General features: G+C 46.5%; 1 protein-coding gene and 1 long non-coding RNA gene across 3 annotated transcripts in view; one reads left to right on the forward strand and one right to left on the reverse strand.

The window, feature by feature from the left end:
- Window positions 1–478: 478 nt before the first annotated feature.
- On the reverse strand, window positions 479–6,710 carry LOC141982560 (uncharacterized). Its single transcript, XR_012638121.1, has 3 exons — window positions 6,655–6,710; window positions 4,833–4,891; window positions 479–581 (listed from the first exon to the last, which is right to left on the reverse strand). It is a non-coding gene; the product is annotated as an uncharacterized LOC141982560 (long non-coding RNA).
- A 14,010-nt stretch (window positions 6,711–20,720) lies between these two features.
- Window positions 20,721–21,922, forward strand: part of NAXD (NAD(P)HX dehydratase) — an 80,787-nt gene continuing 79,585 nt past the window's right edge. The window contains exon 1 of one of the 2 annotated variants that reach the window (XM_074963653.1): window positions 20,721–20,856. In XM_074963653.1, the coding sequence (XP_074819754.1) occupies window positions 20,790–20,856 (67 nt within the window). In that variant the 5' untranslated portion in view covers window positions 20,721–20,789. The other variant, XM_074963663.1, reaches the window with a different exon arrangement.

A 21,922-nucleotide genomic window follows, 5' to 3' on the forward strand; every position in this document is an offset into this window, starting at 1 on the left:
AATTGGAACAGGTGTAGAGTGCACAGATCTGATGATGGTCTGAGGTTCCATGGCTCATTGATTGGTTCCTTCAGGCATTGGGTTCATAGGCTGTAGGACATGGCAACACTGAAGTAGAGTCATGGTGCTTATGCACACTATGGATTTGCCCTCATGGCTCATGAGCCCAAATAATGTCCTCTGAAATGCCATATCTCACTCCTTCATCTCATGATCATGCATGAGATGCTAGCCTGCAGCTTCTCCTCCATCTCCTTGTCCTCCTTTCTTCAGTTCTCCTCAGACTTCTTGTGCTTTTCCAGTCACCTGGAGGAGTCCTTATGCACCTCCATGCATCTCTGATCCTCTGTTGCTTTGACCTCAAATTCTGAAGGCTTTCACTGACACTACATGATCTCTTAGGTGCCCTTCCTTCCCTCAGTGAGTCTGATACTGTTGTACTTAGTCCTGACAGAGAGATGGAGAAAAGTTTGTGAGTGCCCTTGAATCCCTCATTGTGCACAGCCACAAATAAAATATATCAGAATCTATATCCAGAGAATGGCTTTCTCTTCGCTGAGTCTCTTGGCCACCAAATTTTCCTAGGGAAACAGATGATGAGAAAGGCTAAGATTTCATCATAGAATTTTTTAGTAAAAGTCATGGACAGGTCACGGGCAATAAAGAAAAATTCACAGAAGCCCTTGACCTGTCCCTGACTTATTAAAAATATCTGTGACAAAATGAGGAGCTCTGGAGTCCCTAAACTGCCTGCGGCGGCTGCGCAGCTGTGAGGGCCCCGGCTCAGAGCTCTAGGAGCCCCCACCACCCATGGGGGCTCAGAACTGTGGGTGTCCCCCCCACCCCCCCGCCTGTGATGGCTCGGAGCTCCGGGTGGGTCTCCACTGCCCGCAACGCCTGGGAGCTCCTCGGCTCAGAGCCCCCTGCTGATTGCAGCAGCATTGAGCTGTGGGGTCCCCGTGCCACCCACAGCAGCTCGGAGCTCTCAGGGGCCCTGCGACCTGTGGCAGCCAGGCGCTGTGGGGTATCCCCACTGCTCAGAGTGTCTCAGCGCTCTGGGGGTACCTTGCAACTCCTGGCTGCCGCAGGCGTGGGGGGACCCTGCTGCTCCCAGCCACCACGGGCTGAAGTCACGGAGGTCTCTGGAAGTCATGGATTCTGTGATTTCTGCGACCTCCATGACAAAATCATAGCCTTAATGATGAGTTAATTTACCTTCCAACTCTCCCAAAAATTTCTTTCTGAGAAAAACGGGGAGGGGTGCAGGTCCTGGGAGACAGAGCAGAAATGGTGATTATACTAAACTCTTTTCAGGCTGCTGCCACCTTACAAGATGTCATGCTGCTTCAGATACGAGAATGAAAGAAGGACCCATTATTCTAGACCTCAGGGAGATCTTCTGTGTATGCAATGGAAATCTTTCTGTGTCTTGTGACAGATGAACTGATAAGTGCCTGGACAGGGATTGCAAGTTAAAGCAGTGGCAGATGGAGGCTTCCCTTACCAATGAATCTCACAGACTGTCTGGAATTTTTATTAGGTGAATAATTCTATTTTATTACTCTCTCCAGGAGTGGACCAAGTAAGATCAGCAATAAGCCAGATTCTGCACTAGTGAGAGGGTGACTTCGCAAGCAGGGGTATTGGATAGAAGTGCCTTTAAGGATTGTGTTATAACAACAAATTACATTTTCTCCGAGATAAGGCCACAAATATTCAACTTTTGCATTAATGTTTTTCCATTAAAAAAAGCTACTGCGTTCAGCCCCTGTAAGCTGCTGCTCCCCCTTCCCCCACTTGTCTGCCATTTGAAGCACAGTGGTAGAAAGAGGGAGGAGGAGATGGGATGGTACACAAGTATAATGGCACAGCATCTGTCCATAAATGAAACAACAGCTAGGAATAGGCTAAAACCTGCCCAATATTTCATAATATCCTTCATAATAATTGTAATGCTGGCAGACCAGATGCCAGCTAATGCCAAGGTCCCCATGCCTCAATTGAATATTGACAAATACATAGCTGGAATCAGTCTGGCTCACCTTTGTGTTAGTATTGTTAAAATAGGTATTAGAATGATAAGAATGTGTTTAGTGTTTAAACTTCAATGATTGTGAGTTGCTGCATGTATTAATCTCACTTATAACATCTGTATTCCATATTGTAGGAATCATAAGAAGTCACTATTACTTTTAGGTCCTAAATTTAACTTTCCTAAGGTTTCTGCCGTTCTTCACAACAGACTAGTGCAAAAGAGAATTGTTTCGAAAGGGAACAGCTTCTGTGGCTGGTGTTGTAGCCCACATATAAACGTCTTTGAACCACGCAGCTAGAAAGTGTTGTTCTGGGGTCAATTGGCCACTAAAGATAAAGTATTCTCAAAAGGTAATCTGCAAAATTTAAGACAAGTGCCAGGTCGCCTACTCCTCTTCCTTTGTGAGGTGTTGGTTCCCACGTCTTTACTATAACCAAACCTGCTTCGGGTCTATGAGGCCCCCAAATAATCTTATGTCTTCCCATACATATCCTCAATATGACCCACCCTACTCCAAATGCTTTGTCAGAATATATAGGGAAAAATTCTGGCTCCAAGAATGAAAGCGGTTGCTGGGGATGGGAAGAAATATAGCTGCTTTGAGACCATACTCTGGCTAATCTTGATCTCATGCATAGCAAGGCCCCTGCTCTGGGCTGACAATTCTTTAAACTGTCCCTGGATCAGCCCCTCAAAATAAACTATTGAGAACTGGTAAGATTTCTGAATGGAGTCAGCAGTTCCTTTTCTCACCACTCCCATTCTCTGGGGCAGATTTTTATGTTAAAGGGCCATTTTTACTTCCTTCTATAGTAAAGTTACCTTAGATGAACTTAATAATACAAGTTTTGCTTATACTGCCAGAAGCTGTTTACACAGATTGAATTAACACTTCATAATAAGCCAGCCACCTCTGAATTTCTCAAACAATGGACACTTGATTTGAATTTATGTCCTTAACTTTCATATCTTTCCACATGCCAATGCAGAACCTTCTCGTTTACATTTAAAAAGCTGAGCTAAGAAAAATCATCCTTCAATGTATTTTTGCTTCCTTTAAATTAAATGATTAGCCAATGTGCATTTGCAGAATTGGGGAATGGGGGTCCATCAGAACTAGGGCACAGAGCCTCCCAAACACCTTCTGCTAGAACTGTGTGATGATGCGGCTTCCTGGGATATGTCAGCAACCAGTCACTGGAATAAACCGTTGGACTAGGGTAGCATCGGAGCAGATTCATTGGCCTCCAAAACCTTCAGTAAAAAGAAGCCTGTAAAGCAGGCAAAGGAAACTTAAAAGGAGAAAATAGGGAATAAACTAATCAAAAAGATTATTTTTTCCTAAGAAACACGGTACACGTAATAACCTAGGGTTACGCCATGAATTCTCTGTAACCAGAGTCACATTATGGGCCAAATTCAACATGATGGAACATGGCTGGACATGCCGTGAGGACCTTACTCCACCAGAAATATCCTTTTAGATATTGTGACAGACCCGGACCACTGGGATACAGGAGTCTGGTAGAAGGCAAATATATTGGCCACTGGATGAACAGTTTTCTGTTCCCTGAGTGACCAGAGCAGGAGCTGCCCTAGAACAATCAGGAGTCTGCCAGAACCAATTAAGACAGGCAAGCTAATCAAGACACCTGGAGCCAATTAAGAACTTTCTATATTCAATTATGGCAGGCAGGTTAATCAGGACACCTGGTTTAAAAAGGACCTCCCATCAGTTAGTAGGGGGTTGTGCCAGGAGCAGGGAGTGAGAAGGCGTGCTGCTGGAGGAGTGAAGAGTTCAAGCATGATCAAGCTTCAGGAGGAAGATCCTGCAGTGAGGATAAAGAACGTGCTGGGGGGGAAGGCAATGGGGAAGTAGCCCAGGGAGTTGTAGCTGTCACGCAGCTGATACAGGGAACATTGTGGACAGCTGCTATCCACAGGGCCCTGGGCTGGAACCCGGTGTAGAGGGTGGGCCTGGGTTCCCCCCCAGCCCCTAACTCCTGATCGGACACAGGAAGAGTTGACCTGGTCTGTGAGAAACACCAGAAGGGAAGGCCTAAATTGGAAAGGGATCTGCCCTGTCCCCGACCCACTAGGTCGGACACAGAGACTGCGGGGATTGTTCTCCGTTTCCTCCATGCTGGCCAGTGATGAGGTTAGCTGAGTGGACGGCAGGTTTGAGCCACTAGCAAGAGTGGCCAAACTGAGGGCTGCCGTGAATCTCTGAGGCAAGCAAATCCGCCAATAAGCGCAGGACCCACTGAGGCAGAGGAGGAACTTTGTCACAATATGCATGCAAGTTCTAACATTTTTATTTGTTTTTCATTGTCTTTTTTAATCCTTAAGGAGCCAGTTCTGGGACCAAAGCAACACCCTGTCGTTCTATAGCTTCATGATGAGGCAATTTTAAAAAAAAACTGCTCGTCACTCAGGCTTCACATAAAAGACTATGTCATCATACTAATGAGCCAGTCACAAATAGTAATAAACTATCAACATATGCTATTTGCTGAAGCATCCAATGCAATATATGCTAGACAAAAAGATGTAAGGTGGATGAAGCTGACTTGTTGATTCCAGAAGTATTCTCAATGGTTCTCGCTCACTCTACCTCTCTGTTTTTGCCCACATCCACCTCAGTGTAATAAGTACAGCAGCGTTGCTAGTTCTGGGGAGCTTCCTTTAACACTCCTGCTTCCCATTATCCCACCTCATTCAAAAATTCTGTCCTTGATCTTTATACCTATAATGCCTCCCTTACACAAGTGAACTACTCATTAGGCAAATGACTTACCAGAAGATGACTCTTCATTTACATGATAATGTCATTCTGGGAAAGGTGTTACCTGGAACCTTTAGCAATACAAAAGGACAGAACATTGAAATGTATTCATGAAAATTTGTTGATTCAGAATTACTCTGTGGAAAACCTGGGGCTAAATTAACTAATTGGCCATTAGATTCTTGGCTACACTAGAAAGTTGTACTGCTCTAACTATACCATTATAGTTAAAATGGCACAATCCCTCTAGGGTAGATGCAGTTATATTGGTATAAAGCAGAGGTCCCCAAACTGTGGGGCATGCCCCCCTAGGGGTGTGTGGTGGAAGGTTTGGAGGGGCCCAGGTGGGGCCCAGGTCAACCCCCCACGGGGGGTGTAAAGGGAGCACCACCCAGCTGCCGACCTTGTGCCCGGGGGGGGCCCTGGCCCCCAGCCTCAGCCTCGGCCCCCAGCCTTGGCCCTTGGCTGGGGCTCCACTCCCGGCCCTGCCCACCCCCAGCTGTGGCCCCAGCCTTGGCCCCCTTGCCCCTGTCCCCATCCCCCTCCAGAATTGCGACCCCGCTCCCAGCCCCGGCTCAGGAGGGGGGGCGGGGGGGGAAGGGTAGGGCAGCAGACAGGGGTAATGGGGATGTGAGTGTGACCCTGAAAAGTTTGGGGACCACTGGTATAAAGGTATATCATAGGTTATACCCAGTGATGAGCTGCCAGAAGCTCAAGAACTGGTTCCTTCACTCACTCCGGGTCTTCGGCGGCACTTTGGCGGCACGTCCTTCAGTCCCTCCGGGTCTTCGGTGGCAATGAAGGACCCGCCGCTGAAGTGCCGCCGAAGGCTCGGAGTGCCGCCAGGTCAGTAAAAATTCACATGGGAGCCTCCCCAGCCGAGAGCTCAGGCGGGACAGACAGGATGGTCCCGCGGGCCCCATCCTTTCCATCTCGCCTGAGCTTCCCCACCCCTTTAACAACCGGTTCTAAACCGGCTTAAAAATTTAACAACCGGTTCGTGTGAACCAGTGTGAACCGGCTCCAGCTCACCACTGGTAATACCTCTAGGGCACCCCATTGGGGTGAGGGTAAACACCTCCAGGTCTGGATTAACCAATGTGCATGTTGTGCATTTGCACAGGGCCCCCATCTCAGGGGGGAGGGAGGGGTAAACTGAGTGGTGATGTGTCGCAGTGCCACTTGCTCAAATTTGGCACAGCTATGATGGAGGGGCCAAACCTAGGCAGTGTGGGCTGTGTGAGAGCAGAGAGAGCAGAGCTGGGAGGCCAGGATCAGGAGGAGCCGCCCTAGCCTGGGACAGGAGCACTGAGCCAAGGGGATGCTGGTGAGTGGCCAGGAAGGGCCTCAAAGCAGGGGATGAGGGCTGGAGATGAGTCATTGGTGGGCTATGGGGTGAGTGGGGAGTGTTGCAGGGTGAGGAGTTAGGGCAGGGCTGGCCAACCTGAGCCTGAGAGAGAGCCAGAATTTACCAATGTACATTGCCAAAGAGTCATAGTAATATGTAATGATTATATATATGTGTGTGTGTGTATAATATGCCCACACATAATCATTATATAAGTTGATAATGTATATTTATTATACATTTATAACGTATAGTTAACGATAATAACAACTTAATCTTTTACTTAATGGGACTTCTGGCAATCTTTACTTTCAACAATTCCCATGAAGTTTGGTTTGTTATCAGCTGTGTTCACATGCAGCAGTTCTCTTAAGTGGCTGCCTATCAAAATGGATCGGTGCTTGGATTTCACATGTTTGAGTGTCGAGAAAACAGACTCACAAAGATAGGTCGAGGCAAACATTGAGATTAATTTTAGGGCTGCACCTTTGATGTTGGGGTATTTATCCTTTGGTACAGATTTCCAGAAAGTAAGGGTCCCCTCTGTCTTCTGAACAGATTTCAGTCTGTTATATTCCAAAAGTTCTATTATTTCCATCTGGGATGTTGCTTCATCAGTGACTAAAGGTGGCTTCAGACAATTGGCTTCAGTACTAAAAGGGTCAATCCAAAATCTGATTTGAGGTCTTTTCTGCTGCAAATCTTGGAATCTTTCCTCAAAACTGTCCTTAAGATTTTTAATCATGCTCACATACCTAGTTGTGCTCCATTTTAGGGGTTCTGCTGCATCTTCTTTTGAACTGGCTTGATGTTGTGACATTGAGGGAAAGTGTGTCAGCTCTCCGTCAAGCATTTGTCTGTGAAACAACTGCAGTTTGTTCATGAATGCAAATACACCTTGCACCAGATCAGACAGCAACTGGAATTCTCCTTGTAAGTCCATATTAGTTTATCCAAATGCAGCAGCATGTCTGCAAGAAATGCCAAGTCTAGAACCCATCCAGGTTCTGTAAGCTCAGGGTGTATTCTGTGCTTCTCCTCATAAACAATTTTACTGGTTCCAGGAGCTCAAAAAAAACAGGAAATAACTTTACCTCTTGAGAGCCATCAAAGTGTACAGTGAAATGGCAAATTGGCAGGGGAGTCGTCTTCATCCAGTTCTTCAATTAGATTTTGAAATTGTCTGTGATTGAGTGCATTTGAGAGAATGAATTTCACAATGTGAAAAACAGGTTTCATGACGTGATGAAATTTGAGATTTTTAGATACCAGTTGCTCCTGATGAATAATACAGTGAAATGTCCAAAATTCGGGAAAGCTCTCGTCAGACTTACGAAAGCCCTACTAATCCATTCGCAAATCCCCTCCTGGACGGAGCCCCGTCCATTGCAATGGCAGTGAGCTTCTGTAAAGGCAAGTGGTTTTTTGTAACTACCAACATCAGTGCCGCCTTTAAATCTTGTCCACAAGTTCTGTCCTTTAGTGACACAATATCGAGGAGTTCTTCCCTTATAACACAGTCGTCAGACACAGTGCAGACAAATACTGATAATAAGGTTTACCCTGTGCATGGCACGACTCATCCAAAGCGATGCTCAGATACTCACACTGCTGAAGTTGCAAGTGCAGTTGCAATTCAATGTCACAGTTCAGGTCGGAGATTCTATTAGGGCTGCTGGTTGGTGCTGAGCATCCACCATTTTCCCCCCAAAGTTGGCTCCTAGCAGGAGCCGTATTATCTTCTGAAGAGCCGCATGCGGCTCCGGAGCCACAGGTTGGCCGCCCCTGGGTTAGGGGCAAGTGGAGGATGTTGGGGGAGATGGGGTGAGTTGTGGGGGTAATGAAGGATGTCAGGGACAGTGGGGTGAGTTGTGGGGGCTGCGTGGGGAATAGGGGATTCTGGGGACATGGGAGGTGGGATGTTGGGAGCTGAGGATGGTGGGGTTGAGATGCGTGGGATGTATATCAGGGCTGCTGGTATGTGCAGGGGCTGTCAGGATTAGCAGGGCTGGGAGAGGGTATTGGACGGGCATTTGGAGGTCTGTGTATGGAGAGGGGTGGGGTGGGAGAGGCATTCAGAGGTCTGTGTGGGCTGATGTATGGGTGGGTTATGAGTGGTATTTGGGAGTCTGTGTGTGGGGTGGGAAGAGAGGGGCATTCAGGGGTCTGTGTGTGGGGTGGGGTATGTTTGGAGCAGGAGCACTTTGCTATCTAGTTTATGGAAGGTGAGGGCCCCAATTACTATAGTGCACAGGGCCCCATAATTTTTTAATCTGACCGTAGGAACCTCTCTCATCCCAGACATCCTTCCTTGTATGTAGACATCACTGTAGTGCCAGTTTGGAGTCCAGGATGTGTTCCTCCCGCAGTAAGTCCTAGAAACACAGCTACCTCTCTTCTGAGCATAACAGCAGTCCAAAACAAAAAAGGCAAACAAAAAATAATCCTGCAGGCCACAAGACAATCCGGGCTCACCCCACTGTTCCCTGCAAGGCAAAAGATAAATCTCTATGAAGGGGATCTGGGTTCCTAGAAACTCTGTGTGTCTGAGGGGCCCAGGCTGAACACCTTGGGCTCCAAAAGGGAAAACAGAGTAAAGAAGGTCCCACTATCCTCTCCACACAGTCCAGGCGGCTAAGGCCCTTCAGCAGCTTTCCTGGTAGGCAGTCCTAGCTCCGTGGGGCTAGGGAGCTAGAGCTCTAAGTCTAGCTGGGTACGTCTACACAGCAACTAGACACCTGCGGCTGGCCCTTGCTAGCTGACTCAGGCTCAGGCTGCGGGGCTGTTTCATTGCAGTGTAGACTCCTGGGCTCAGGCTCAGGCTGGGGCCCGGGCTCTACGACCCTGTGAGGTGGGAGGGCTCAGAGCCTGAGCCCAGAAGTCTACATAGCAATGAAACAGACCCGTAGCCCGAGCCCCATGAGCAGGGCCAGGTTTACAATGGCGCCAGTGGCTCCATGGAGCTGGGTCCATGCTCAGAAGGGGCCCTGGCCTGCTCCGCTTGCACTGCGCCCCGAGACCCCACTGGCTCCCCCCACCCACCACTTGCTCCTGTTGGCCTGCCCGCCGGCCGACCGAGAGCTCCTCTCTGCCTCTGGCCCCACCCCCTGCTTCTCTCTGCCCCCTGGCCGGACCCCTGTGCACCTCCAGCTGTGGGCAGTCTCTGCTTCCCACCACCTGTGGGGCCCTGCCTGTCTCCTCAGAGCTGAGCTGCTTGGGACTGGTGCAGAAGCCTGGCCAGTCTCAGCCAGCTGTGAGGAGGGACAGTGCGGGGGGGCTTGGCTGGTGTGTCTTGAGGGAGCCCAGCAGGGGCAGGCCCTGGCCTGGTTGATCACGCCACTCCCGAGGGGCCGGAGCGATTCCCAGCCCTGGCTGTGCTGCCGGCTCATCCCAGCAGACAGTCGCCTCCCAGCAGGGTTGGTGAGTGTGGCCAGGAGGCAGGGCGTGGAGGAGTGGTGGGCTGTGAAGGGGTGGGGAAGAGCTGTGTGTGTTGGGGCACTCGGGAGTGTGGGTTCTGTGCGGGGGGGGTGGAGCTGTGGGCAGGGGTGGTGTGCAGGGCGCTGTGCATTTGTGTGTAGGGATCTGTGGGGGGCTGGGCATAGGGAGTCGGGGGGATGTTGGGCGGGGGGGCTGTGTGGCACAGCATGGGCCCACCCCCGGAGGAGAAGGGGCATGCTGGCAGCACAGGGCCGGGTGGGCCACTCTGCGTCTGGCAACTGCTGGTTTGTAAATAGTGCCCTTACGCTGGGCGGAGCGGGGCTGCCCCTGCCATGCCATGACCTATTGCCCCTGGCTGGCCCCTCGCTCTGGGGACTGACCTCCCCATGCCATGCTACATTGCCTCCATGGGGGCCCACAAATATATTTGGCGCCAGGCCCACAAAAGATTAATACGGCCCTGTCCATGAGCCCAAGCTGGCTGGCGTGGGCCAGCCGTGGGTTTTTCTTTGCTGTGTAGACATACCCTTGCACACTTTAAAAGATGGATTCTGGATGAGTCCATCTCAAAACAGGACAAATAGTAAACTTGATTTAAGACTACGAATGGGTTAAAAAAGCCAAACTGGATTAAAAAGAGGAAGAGAAGAGAGAGATTTATGTTATACTTCATGACAGAGAATATATCCATATGTATATATTTGTGCAATTACTACCCAACAGAGATAACAAATCAACAACCCAGGAGACTGAAATCTTAAATCTCTCCGTAAAAGATATGCCACAGGCAGCAGCACGTGTTTCTCCCATGCTCACTAATCAAAGTGCCTCAATCCCGTATCGGAGGCACCATTCTTGTGGGGAAGAATGTAGTTCTGTCTTCACGCTCATTCATCCCTTAGCCCTTCTGGTGCAATGCATTACTGGTGTAAATTGAATTACTTCTGTGGACGTAAACCAAGGATGACCCCTGGTTTCTAATACCAACATTCATAGTAGAACAATTGTTACTAATTAAGTTCATCTTGTCTGAGTATGACATATGTTGCTAGCAGAGAGACAAGGTGGGTGAGGTAATATCTTTTATTGGACCATCGTCTGTTGTGAGAGAGACAAGCTTTTGAGCCACACAGAGCTCTTCTTCAGGTCTGGGAAAAGTACACCCAGCATCACAGCAAAATAGAACATGAAACAGATTGTTTATCATAAGTAGTTAGAACATATTGTAAGGGACTATTCAAAGTAGCAGTTTTAATCCTGATACTGATTTGATTTAACAATTTAACATATTCTCATTAGTAAATGAGATATAATATCAGTACACAGTTCAACTGTCAACAGTGCAGGCAATCCTTGTGAAAAACAACCAGAAAGGGCACAACTCTGCTCTCAGTTACACTGTTCAAAATATACAAATTATTAAACAGAACGGCTGTGAAATCTCATAAAGACTAAACTGACATTATTCCCCGGCCAATGAACTTACACTAAGTATATCTTCTGTAGAAATACACTTCTTGATCTGGTAGCAATATATTCCTAGTCAAAATCCTTAGTACTACATATGCTAGTAATTAACATTTGGATTGTCTACATCTTTTTTCATCACTTTTCCTTGCTTTGTTTTCAGTAATAATGTTATGAAGATGTCTGTATTGGTAATCTGAAATTATTTAACAGTAAACGCATTCTTTGATTGCAAATCAGGCTACTGAGCATAGGCAGAGTAGTTTAACCAGCCAAAGAGAAAGGGGCTTTCTTTGATCTCAGTGGAAAAACTCCCTTTGATCAATCAGGTAGACAGTGGTTTGAGAAAGATAAAGTGTTTGATTGAAGTCAGTGGCTGTAGGATAAGGCCCAAAGAACCTTAGCCTTTACCTGGCTCCTTTTAAGTGGGCCCAATTCAAAGAGAGTGAATATCCAGTTTGATCTTAAACTGCCTTAATGTCAAAAACACATATTAGGATTCCAGCTTCAGTAAAGGGATTATGTTATGTTATAGCAAAATTGATGGCTGGGACCAAGTTAATAACTGAACAAATGAATTAGATCCTGGGTGAGATCATTTAAAATATGACCAATGTTTGAGCTAGTGTGTATGTTTATTTGGCAAATCTGAAAAAATACTTTAGCAGCAGGAAGGATTAAATTTTGTTATGCTGAAGGGTATTAATAGCTGCCAACAAGTAGGCCTTTGATCTGCAGACCTTGTAAAAGCTAATAGGTGTGCTAACCATCCTTCTTTCAGGCTAAATGGAAGAAGCATTAAGCCCCTTTATGAAGAGAGATAGCTTACTCCTTGGGGCACTCTGCGCCAAAAAATTAAAAATTCTGCGCAAAATATTTTAAAATTCTGCTAAATTGTGCAAATTTTATTTGTCAAAATAGCAGTACATAATCATGCCAGTTTCAATTATTTTGGTAATTTATTTCAAAATACCTGTCAGCAACTATGTCTGTAACAATACAGACAAACACAAAAATTCCCCCAGCAGTAGACAGTTGAAGAAACCCCTATGACAACCAATTCCTGTTTCTCTGCCCCCTTCGGCCCCCACAGAGCCCAGCTGAGGGGCCAGACACCCACAACCCCTCCCCTCAAGAGCCTACATGTGGGCCCTCTCAGCCAATACACCCAACCCTCCTCCTCCCCAGAGCTTAATCATGGGGGCCCCCAGCCCAGCTACCTGCATCCCCTCTCCTCCCCTGCCCCGAGCCCAGCTGCAGGGCCCCCCTTACCCAGACACCCATCCTCTTCTCCCCTGGAGCCCAGGGATCCAGAGGGAAAAACTTCCTGATGCTCAGTTCCAGGCTTACACAGATTTTCCTGATGGCAGCAGTGTTAGACTGTATCAGCAAAAACAACGAGGAGTCTTTGTGGCACCTTAGAGACTAGCAAATTTATTTGGGCATAAGCTTTCGTGGGCTAGATCGCACTTCATCAGATGCATGGAGTGGAATGTGCTGAACCGCTTCCTAGCAACTAAAAAAGATGCAGTGTGCCTGATTATGATAGTTTGGCCAGAAAAATTTATAAGACTAATTTATGACCTTTGAAATGGACATAGAGTTTATGCTCTCCTTATTTGGGGAAGGATGGCCTTGTGCCTTAAGCATATGACTACAAATCAGAAGATCTGGGTTCACTTCCTAGCTCTCCCTCAGAATTCCTAAAGGACTTTGCGCAAGCTACAGAACCTTTTGAAAATTCTGGCCATAATCTCATTGTCCCTTAGTTTTTCCATGTATATAAAATGGGGATAATAATATTTCCCAATTTCACAGTCAATTTGTGAAAATGGATTCATACATGTTTTTAAAAAGCATTGATTTCCACCAATGGAAATGACTATATAAGTGGAAGTTTATTTATATGTATTAATTATTATTACTATTATTATACTGATTGGACCAGATCCTCATGTAGGCCCTGATCCTACAAACATTAGGGTGAATCTACAGTGCAGCTGGAAGTGTGCTTCTAGCATGGGTAAACAGACACATTAAAACCAGCAGTGCAGTCAGGGGTAGCATCAGCAGCAGCTTGGGCTGACTGCTTGAGTACAAACTCACCTGGACCCCCTTGCTACCTACTTAAGTGTCTAGCCTGAGCCACTGTCCATTCTACCCCCCAGCTGCACTGCTATTTTTAGAACTTTAGCTCGAGCAGAGCTAGTGTGTATCTGCCTACCTGAGCTGAGAAGCACCCTCCAAGCTACAATGTAGACATACCCATTATCTCCTCATGGTAATAATGTTAAATAGGTGCATGTTTGCAGGATCCGGGCCCTAGTGTAAATTGTGTCAATGAATCTACACCAATTTATGCCACTAGAGGATCTGCCCCATCGTTTTGAGTGTCTCTGTCTTAATTGAATTTAAAGTTTTTGGGGTGTTTTGTTGTTGTTTTTCAAGGCAGGGGCCATATTTTCCCTATATGTGTGTACAGTACGTAGAACAGTGAGGCTCTGATCACTGATACACTATCAAAATACAAATAAATAATAAATAAAATCTAGTCATTGACCCTACTATAAAGCTGCCTTCTATGACTAAACAGGATGAGTACCAACCTCAGGGCAGACTGTGAAGAACCAGGGCACAAATCCCAAATTGGCTGTGAATTCTATACGTAGATTTTGCCAATAAATTATCAAGTGTAATCTCATCAGCCACTGTAACAGCCTAAACATGAAGTCTATTGACATCTCAATCTGGGACAGTTACTCAGATTTGTCACCTAAAAAGAAGGGCTCAGGTGTAGGAATCTCCTTCACATCCTCTGCAGTGAAGACCAAAGCAAAGAATTCATTTAGAATCATAGAATCATAGAATCATAGAATATCAGGGTTGGAAGGGACCTCAGGAGGTCATCTAGTCCAACCCCCTGCTCAAAGCAGGACCAATCCCCAATTAAATCATCCCACCCAGGGCTTTGTCAAGCCTGACCTTAAAAACTTCTAAGGAAGGAAATTCTACCACCTCCCTAGGTAACGCATTCCAGTGTTTCACCACCCTCCTAGTGAAAAAGTTTTTCCTAATATCCAACCTAAACCTCCCCCACTGCAACTTGAGACCATTACTCCTTGTCCTGTCATCTTCTACCACTGAGAATAGTCTAGAACCATCCTCTTTGGAACCACCTCTCAGGTAGTTGAAAGCAGCTATCAAATTCCCCCTCATTCTTCTCTGCTGCAGACTAAACAATCCCAGTTCCCTCAGCCTCTCCTCATAAGTCATGTGTTCCAGACCCCTAATAATTTTTGTTGCCCTTCGCTGGACTCTCTCCAATTTATCCACATCCTTCTTGTAGTGTGGGGCCCAAAACTGGACACAGTACTCCAGATGAGGCCTCACCAATGTCGAATAGAGGGGAACGATCACGTCCCTCGATCTGCTCGCTATGCCCCTACTTATACATCCCAAAATGCCATTGGCCTTCTTGGCAACAAGGGCACACTGCTGACTCATATCCAGCTTCTCGTCCACTGTAACCCCTAGGTCCTTTTCCGCAGAACTGCTGCCTAGCCATTCGGTCCCTAGTCTGTAGCTGTGCATTGGGTTCTTCCGTCCTAAGTGCAGGACCCTGCACTTATCCTTATTGAACCTCATCAGGTTTCTTTTGGCCCAATCCTCCAATTTGTCTAGGTCCCTCTGTATCCTATCCCTGCCCTCCAACGTATCTACCACTCCTCCCAGTTTAGTATCATCCGCAAATTTGCTGAGAGTGCAATCCACACCATCCTCCAGATCATTTATGAAGATATTGAACAAAACCGGCCCCACGACCGACCCCTGGGGCACTCCACTTGACACCGGCTGCCATCTAGACATGGAGCCATTGATCACTACCCGTTGAGCCCGACAATCTAGCCAACTTTCTACCCACCTTATAGTACATTCATCCAGCCCATACTTCTTTAACTTGCTGACAAGAATACTGTGGGAGACCGTGTCAAAAGCTTTGCTAAAGTCAAGAAACAATACATCCACTGCTTTCCCTTCATCCACAGAATCAGTAATCTCATCATAGAAAGCGATTAGATTAGTCAGGCATGACCTTCCCTTGGTGAATCCATGCTGACTGTTCCTGATCACTTTACTCTCGTGTAAGTGCTTCAGGATTGATTCCTTGAGGACCTGCTCCATGATTTTTCCGGGGACTGAGGTGAGGCTGACTGGCCTGTAGTTCCCAGGATCCTCCTTCTTCCCTTTTTTAAAGATTGGCACTACATTAGCCTTTTTCCAGTCATCCGGGACTTCCCCCGTTCGCCACGAGTTTTCAAAGATAATGGCCAATGGCTCTGCAATCACATCCGCCAATTCCTTTAGCACTCTCGGATGCAACTCGTCCGGCCCCATGGACTTGTGCATGTCCAGCTTTTCTAAATAGTCCCTAACCACCTCTTTCTCCACAGAGGGCTGGCCATCTACTCCCCATGTTGCGATGCCCAGCGCAGCAGTCTGGGAGCTGTCCTTGTTAGTGAAGACAGAGACAAAAAAAGCATTGAGCACATTAGCTTTTTCCACATCCTCTGTCACTAGGTTGCCTCCCCCATTCAGTAAGGGGCCCACACTTTCCTTGGCTTTCTTCTTGTTGCCAACATACCTGAAGAAACCCTTCTTGTTACTCTTGACATCTCTTGCTAGCTGCAGCTCCAGGTGCGATTTGGCCCTCCTGATTTCATTCCTACATGCCCGAGCAATATTTTTATACTCTTCCTTGGTCATATGTCCAACCTTCCACTTCTTGTGAGCTTCTTCGCAATGGCCTTGTCTTCCTTGAGTGCTCCTTTAGCACCTTGACAGGTTTCAGAGTAGCAGCCGTGTTAGTCTGTATTCGCAAAAAGATAAGGAGTACTAGTGGCACCTTAGAGACTAACCAATTTATTTGAGCATCTTGGTCATCCAGTGGTCCCACTTACTGTTTGGCAGGCTTCCTACTTCTGATGTACTTAAAAAACTTTTTGCTGTCAGTTTTTGGGTCTTTTTCTATTTACTCTTCATATTCCTTTTTGGCCTGCCTAATTCTGCTCTTAAACTTGGCTTGCCAGAGTTTATGCTGGTTTCTATTTTCCTCAGTAGGATTTGACTTCCAATTTTTAAAGGATGCCTTTTTGCTTCTAACAGCCTCTCTGTTGTTTAGACTTGGTGGCATTTTGTTTTGGTCCTCTTACTATTTTTTTAGAATTTGGGATATACATTTAATTTGAGTTTCTATTGTGGTGTTTTTAAAAAGTTTGCAGGCATTTCATTCTTGTGACTGTTCCTTTTAATTTCCATTTCACTAGTTTCCTCATTTTTGTGTAGTTCCCCTTTTCTAAAGTTAAATGCTACTGTGGTGGGCTTCTTTGGTATTTGCCCTCCAGCCCAGAGATGTTAAATTTATTTATATTATGGTCGCTATTACCTAGCTAATGGTTCAACTATATTCATCTCTTTGACCAGATCCTGTGCTCCATTTTGGATTAAATCAAGAATTGCCTCTCCCCTTGTGGTTGCATGACTATCTGCTCCAAGAAGCAGTCATTTATGGTGTCTGGAAACTTTATCTCTGCATCCCGTCCTGAGGTGACATGTACCCAGTCAATATGGGGATAGTTGAAATCCCCCATTATTATTAAGTTTCCTAGTTTTATAGCCTCTCTAATCACCCTGAGCATTTCACAGTCACCACCACCATCCTAGTCAGGTGGTTGGTAGTATATTCCATGTGTTATACTTTTATTATTCCAGCATGAAATTTCTATCCATAGAGATTCTATGGGACAGTTTGAGTCATTTATGATTTTTACTGGATTTGTCTCTATGCTTTTCTTTACATCTGAAGAAGTGAGTTTTTACCCACAAAAGCTTATGCCCAAATAAATCTGTTAGTCTTTAAGGTGCCACCGGTCTCCTTGTTGTTTTTGTGGTTACAGACTAACATAGCTACTCCCTGATACTTGACAACCTACTTTGTCATTCCTATATATTTTGTACCCTGGTATTAACATGTCATTATTCCACCAAGTTGTGTGATCCCAATTATATCAATATCCTCATTTAATACCAGGCACTCAAGTTCACCCATTCTAGTATTTAGCCTTCTAGCATTTGTATACAAGCACCTGTAAAATTTATCACTTTTTAGTTGTCTGCCTTCTTGTGATGTAATTGAATGGGACTCTTTTTCATTTGACTTTTTCTTTTCAGTTCCTAACTGTACTTTATCAACTTCTATTCTCTCCTCTTTACTAGATAAAGAGAGAGAGAGAGAGAGATATCCCCGTTAAAATATCCTCCCTTATAAGGTGCTTCTGTCTGAACTGTGTGCTCCTCTGTTCCTGTCGGCTCTCCCCCAGCCCTTGGTTTAAAAACTGCTCTACAACCTTTTTAATTTTACATGCCAGCAATCTAGTTCCCTTTTGGTTTATGTAGCGCGCATCCCTCCTGTATAGGCTTCTCCTTTCCCAAATGGTTCCCCAGTTCCTAATATACCTAAAATCCTCCTCCTCACGCCATTCATGCATTGTGACCCTGCAGTTCTCCCTGTCTAACTGGCCCTATGTGGGAACTGGAAACATTTCAGACAATGCTATCATGGAAGTCCTGACTTCAATCTCTTACCTAGCAGCCTATCTTTGGCCTCTAGGACCTCTCTCCTATCTTTCTCTGTCATTTGTACCTACACGTACAACAAAACCATCAGCTCCTCCCCAGCACTGCACATAATCCTGTCTAGATGTCTTGAGAGGACCGCAACCTTTGCATCCGACAAGCAATTCACCATGAGGTTGTCCCAGTCATCACAAAGCCAGCTATCTATATTTCTAATGATCAAATCCCCCATTACTTTTATCTCTCTCTTCCTAATAACTGGGATTCCCTCCTGCAGAGAGAGATCCTTAGTATGAGTGGATAATACCATGACATCCATCTGAAAGGAGGGTCCCAGCTATGCGACTGTTTTGTTCCATTCCAGTTTGAGATTCTCCTTCCCCAAGACTTTCATCCTCCTCAACAGCACAGAGGCTGTCAGAGTGGGGGGTGGGACCGCTCTACTCTGTCCGAGAAAGTCTCATCTACGTACCTTTCTCTCTCCCTTAGCTCCTCCAGTTCAGCTATTCTGGACTCAAGAACCCATACTCAGTCCCTGAGGCCATCAGCTCCTTGCACTGAATGCACACATACGCCACCTGCCCACAAGGCACGTAATCATACATGCTGCATTCAGTGCAATAAACTGGATTGCTGTAGGACTTCTGCCTGCAGTTTTTTTTACTCCTGCACCATTTTGGGGGTTGTTTTGTTTTGTTGAGGTGGGGTGGGGGAAGGTGTTTATTAGCCTAAGTCAGGGGTTCCCAAACTTGGTTCTTGGCTTGTTCAGGGTAAGCCCCTGGCGGGCCACAAGACGCTTTGTTTACCTGAGCGTCCGCAGGTACGGCCACTCACAGCTCCCAGTGGCCGCAGTTCGCCGTTCCCAGACATTTAGAGAATGTAGCTGGCTCCCTCTCTAAACTTCCTTGCAAAACACTCAGTTTCCTGCTCCTGTTCACTAGCTCCTCTGGTCACTTAGGAGCTGGCTTTTTAAACCCTTGTTCTTCCTGAATAGCCCTGCCCCTGGTTAATAGTTAATGGATCCTAAAGGGATTAGGGATCAAGGCCTTGTTAAGAAGCTGTCAGCCTTGCCTAGCAGGCCACTAAGCTCAGCCCCCTGCAAACAGACTACGTTATACACCAGCAGCAAACACACAACAAACAAACAGACAACACACTCACCCCAAGGGTCATGTAGCCGCTCCTCTTTCATCTGGAGAATTCCCTTGCAAACCTCCCCTGTTTGCTACTCCTGTTTCTGTAATTAACAATTTCCCATCTTGTCATCTATCACTTTTATATTTAGCACAAAATATGTCTTTGGTGCAGCTGCCAGTATCCTGCGTACTAAGAGCAGGAGATGTCTTGATGGGAGTCAACAGACATTCATTTTCTTCTTCCTCACCCCACAGTGGACAAATGATCATGAGAAACAATATTATAAGGTGGCTCTGTACATGATGCCAAGTTCCAGACATGTTTACTCTGGAGTTGGAATTCCATAATATTCCATTCCTTGGGTCAAATTCCGTGGAATAGCTAAAGCTCATTAGCAACTGGACTTCTTTTGGGCTGCCATGCAATCTGTACATCAGCTCAGGAAAAAGGAGGTTACTCATGCTAAATGAGTACAGAGGAAATTTGCCCAAACTGGTATTTTTTTTACATTCATAGCAAACACGAACCTATATTAAGGAAGTGCAACTAAAAATAATTAAATTAAGTAATACTTGACAGTGACCCTAAATTTTAAAAAATGACTGGAGAAAATATCATTTGTCTTGTCCCTACCAGAATATGAATTGACCAAACCATTAAAACTGTACTGACTTCTCCCTGTTGTTAGACCAGGTGTTTATATTAGTTGATATCAAAAGTATTCTTGGTAGAACTGTGCATGAATCCAGGACAGAAATTAAAACTGTCCCGAGCCTTAAAGTCTCAGATGTCTTATGAGCCAAATCCAACCTCACCGGCTCTCCTTGGCTTGCCTCCTCTTTTGATTTGTTACCTGGATTTCATATGTGAAATACAGCTAAGGATGACCATAATCGTGGCATTTCCATTCACCCTGGCCATGTTCAGGAGTTAATAGAAGTACTTCAATAATCCCATTTTAATGATCTGCTAAGAGATATAAATAACAGTTTATAGATGACTCTCACTCATAAATCAGACAACCCTGGTCAGGTGCGGGAGACAGAGAGCTTTTTGAAAGAAGAGATCAAATTAAAAAATGGAAAAGATAATTTATAGGTTATTTTAACTGGTGCCAAAAAAAAATTAAACCAGCAGCTTGAAAAGCCTATATGAGAAATTTATTTTGTATATGAAAAGTAAATCCTGATTTGAACAATCTCATTTACATTTTAACAGCATCCTGGGTTTGGATTTTTAACCCTAGTCTTTTGTCAATCAACAATCCTGAACTAAATCCAGACCCTTTGGCAAGTTTGCAAATTGCAACATTGGTAACTTCTTCAAGGGCAGATTTTACAATCTGTTGGGCTCCAAGCAGGTCTCAAGAGGTCAGAATGAGGGGGAATCAAGCAGTTTCTGTCTCTGGTCTTGGATTCTGGAGGGGAAGAGTGGGCTGGATTTAGTACAGGGCAGCGACTCCCTTTCAAAATTTAAGTGCCCATGTTGTTCCTTGCTTTGGGTTTAGGTGTTCCCCTCCTCCGCTTTACACCTATCTTTTGGCTAATGCATAATATTGTTTGCAGTCCACTTCAAGCAGGAGTGGGGAAACCTTCACTCTGTTCTCAGTCTGTGCAGCAAGGGGTGGGAGAGGTGGCTCCTGGTGCACATTTGTTGCCTTATCCTATTGGGATCCAGGAAGTGGGCGGGCAACATTTGTTACCTTAGGTGAGCAGGTAAAAGGCCCTCAGCAAGCCCTGATACCCTCTCGAGCCTGAATGCACCCTGTACACACTGGAGCAGAGCGGGCTACTCCCCTCCAGCCGGCAGCACGGCTCTGATGTGTCTGTCAGGAGCTCGGCTAGAGCCGGGATTGGCTGCCTCTAGTGGGTGTGCCCCAGAGGAAGGCGTGGCGCTGCGGGCTTGTGTGGGCAGCCTGCGGCGGCGTGGAGCCGGAAGCAGCGCTGATGAGTTGTGTCAGGCGCTTGCCTGTGTGTTTGGCAGGAGGTGGTGTGAGCCCCGCTTGGTGGCTAGGTAAGAGGAGAGTGCAGAGCGGTGCGTGCGGGGCCCGTGCTGGGGCCGTTCCCAGGCCCCCATCCGAGATGATTTGGGGAAGGGGCACTGTCACCACTTGTGTGCTCGCAGCACTGGCCTCGGCTGTAGTTACGATCATCTGGCTGCAGTATGACAAAGGTATAAGCCCTCTCCACTGGGTCTCTCGCCAGTAGGGAATGGGGGGACCCGCAGTTTTGTTTGGGCGGCAGCCGCCGCCAGCCTAAGCGAATGGCGGAAGCTTTCCCGGCTCGGCACGGGCCAGACAGGTGTGTGCGCTGGGCGCGCGTCGCCGGCTTTCTGAAAACTGCTGGACAAAGCAAAGTGCCCTGTACCCAAGCAGGGTCTCCACTCCTCAAACAAACTGCCCGTTGGTCTGGGTTGCCTGGAGTTGATGCTCTTTAGGGCACCCCACCCTTCTGACTCCCCTGCGGAGTGTCACAGGCGCGGGGCGGAGGAATTAGAAAGAAAAGCCGTGGGTGGGTGTTTTCCCGGAGCAGTGCCACGGGAAGCATGGGAAGGAGCAGCTCAGGAAGAGGGTTGTGCTGTCAGAGACAGGGCCTCCGCTGAGAACAGCAATGCGTTGTAATTTGACTTCAGTCGTGCCTTGTATTTACAACGGTCTGTACAAATTTTAGCTAATGTTTAGGCCCAACCTATACATTGTGCCTTCCTCGTTTTATATAAAACCTAGTATCCATGGAAGTGTGTGGAATGAATATAAACTGTTCTTTAGTCAATTGGGTGGAGGCTTTCCCGTGCCATGTTCGCAGTCCAGGGTTTCAGCATGACCCTGACAAAGTGAAACTCACTAGCGTCCAAATAGGAGTGAGATGTAAATAGCAGGCAACGTTACATGGGGGGTGGAGAGCTATAGCTGACAGCTTTATTTTTCTGGAGGTGGTGTTTGGTAAGAAGATATTGATTATTGGAGAGGTGATTCGGCTGCTCAGGCAGGAGCTGTCTATTAACAAGAGGGTCCACATCACACGGACCAGTTTTCAGCACAGGGGCCTCGGTGTTTGCCTATCGCCTAACACAAGGACCT

This window comes from Natator depressus, chromosome 1, assembly GCF_965152275.1.
Source record: "Natator depressus isolate rNatDep1 chromosome 1, rNatDep2.hap1, whole genome shotgun sequence".
NCBI lineage: Eukaryota > Metazoa > Chordata > Testudines > Cheloniidae > Natator > Natator depressus.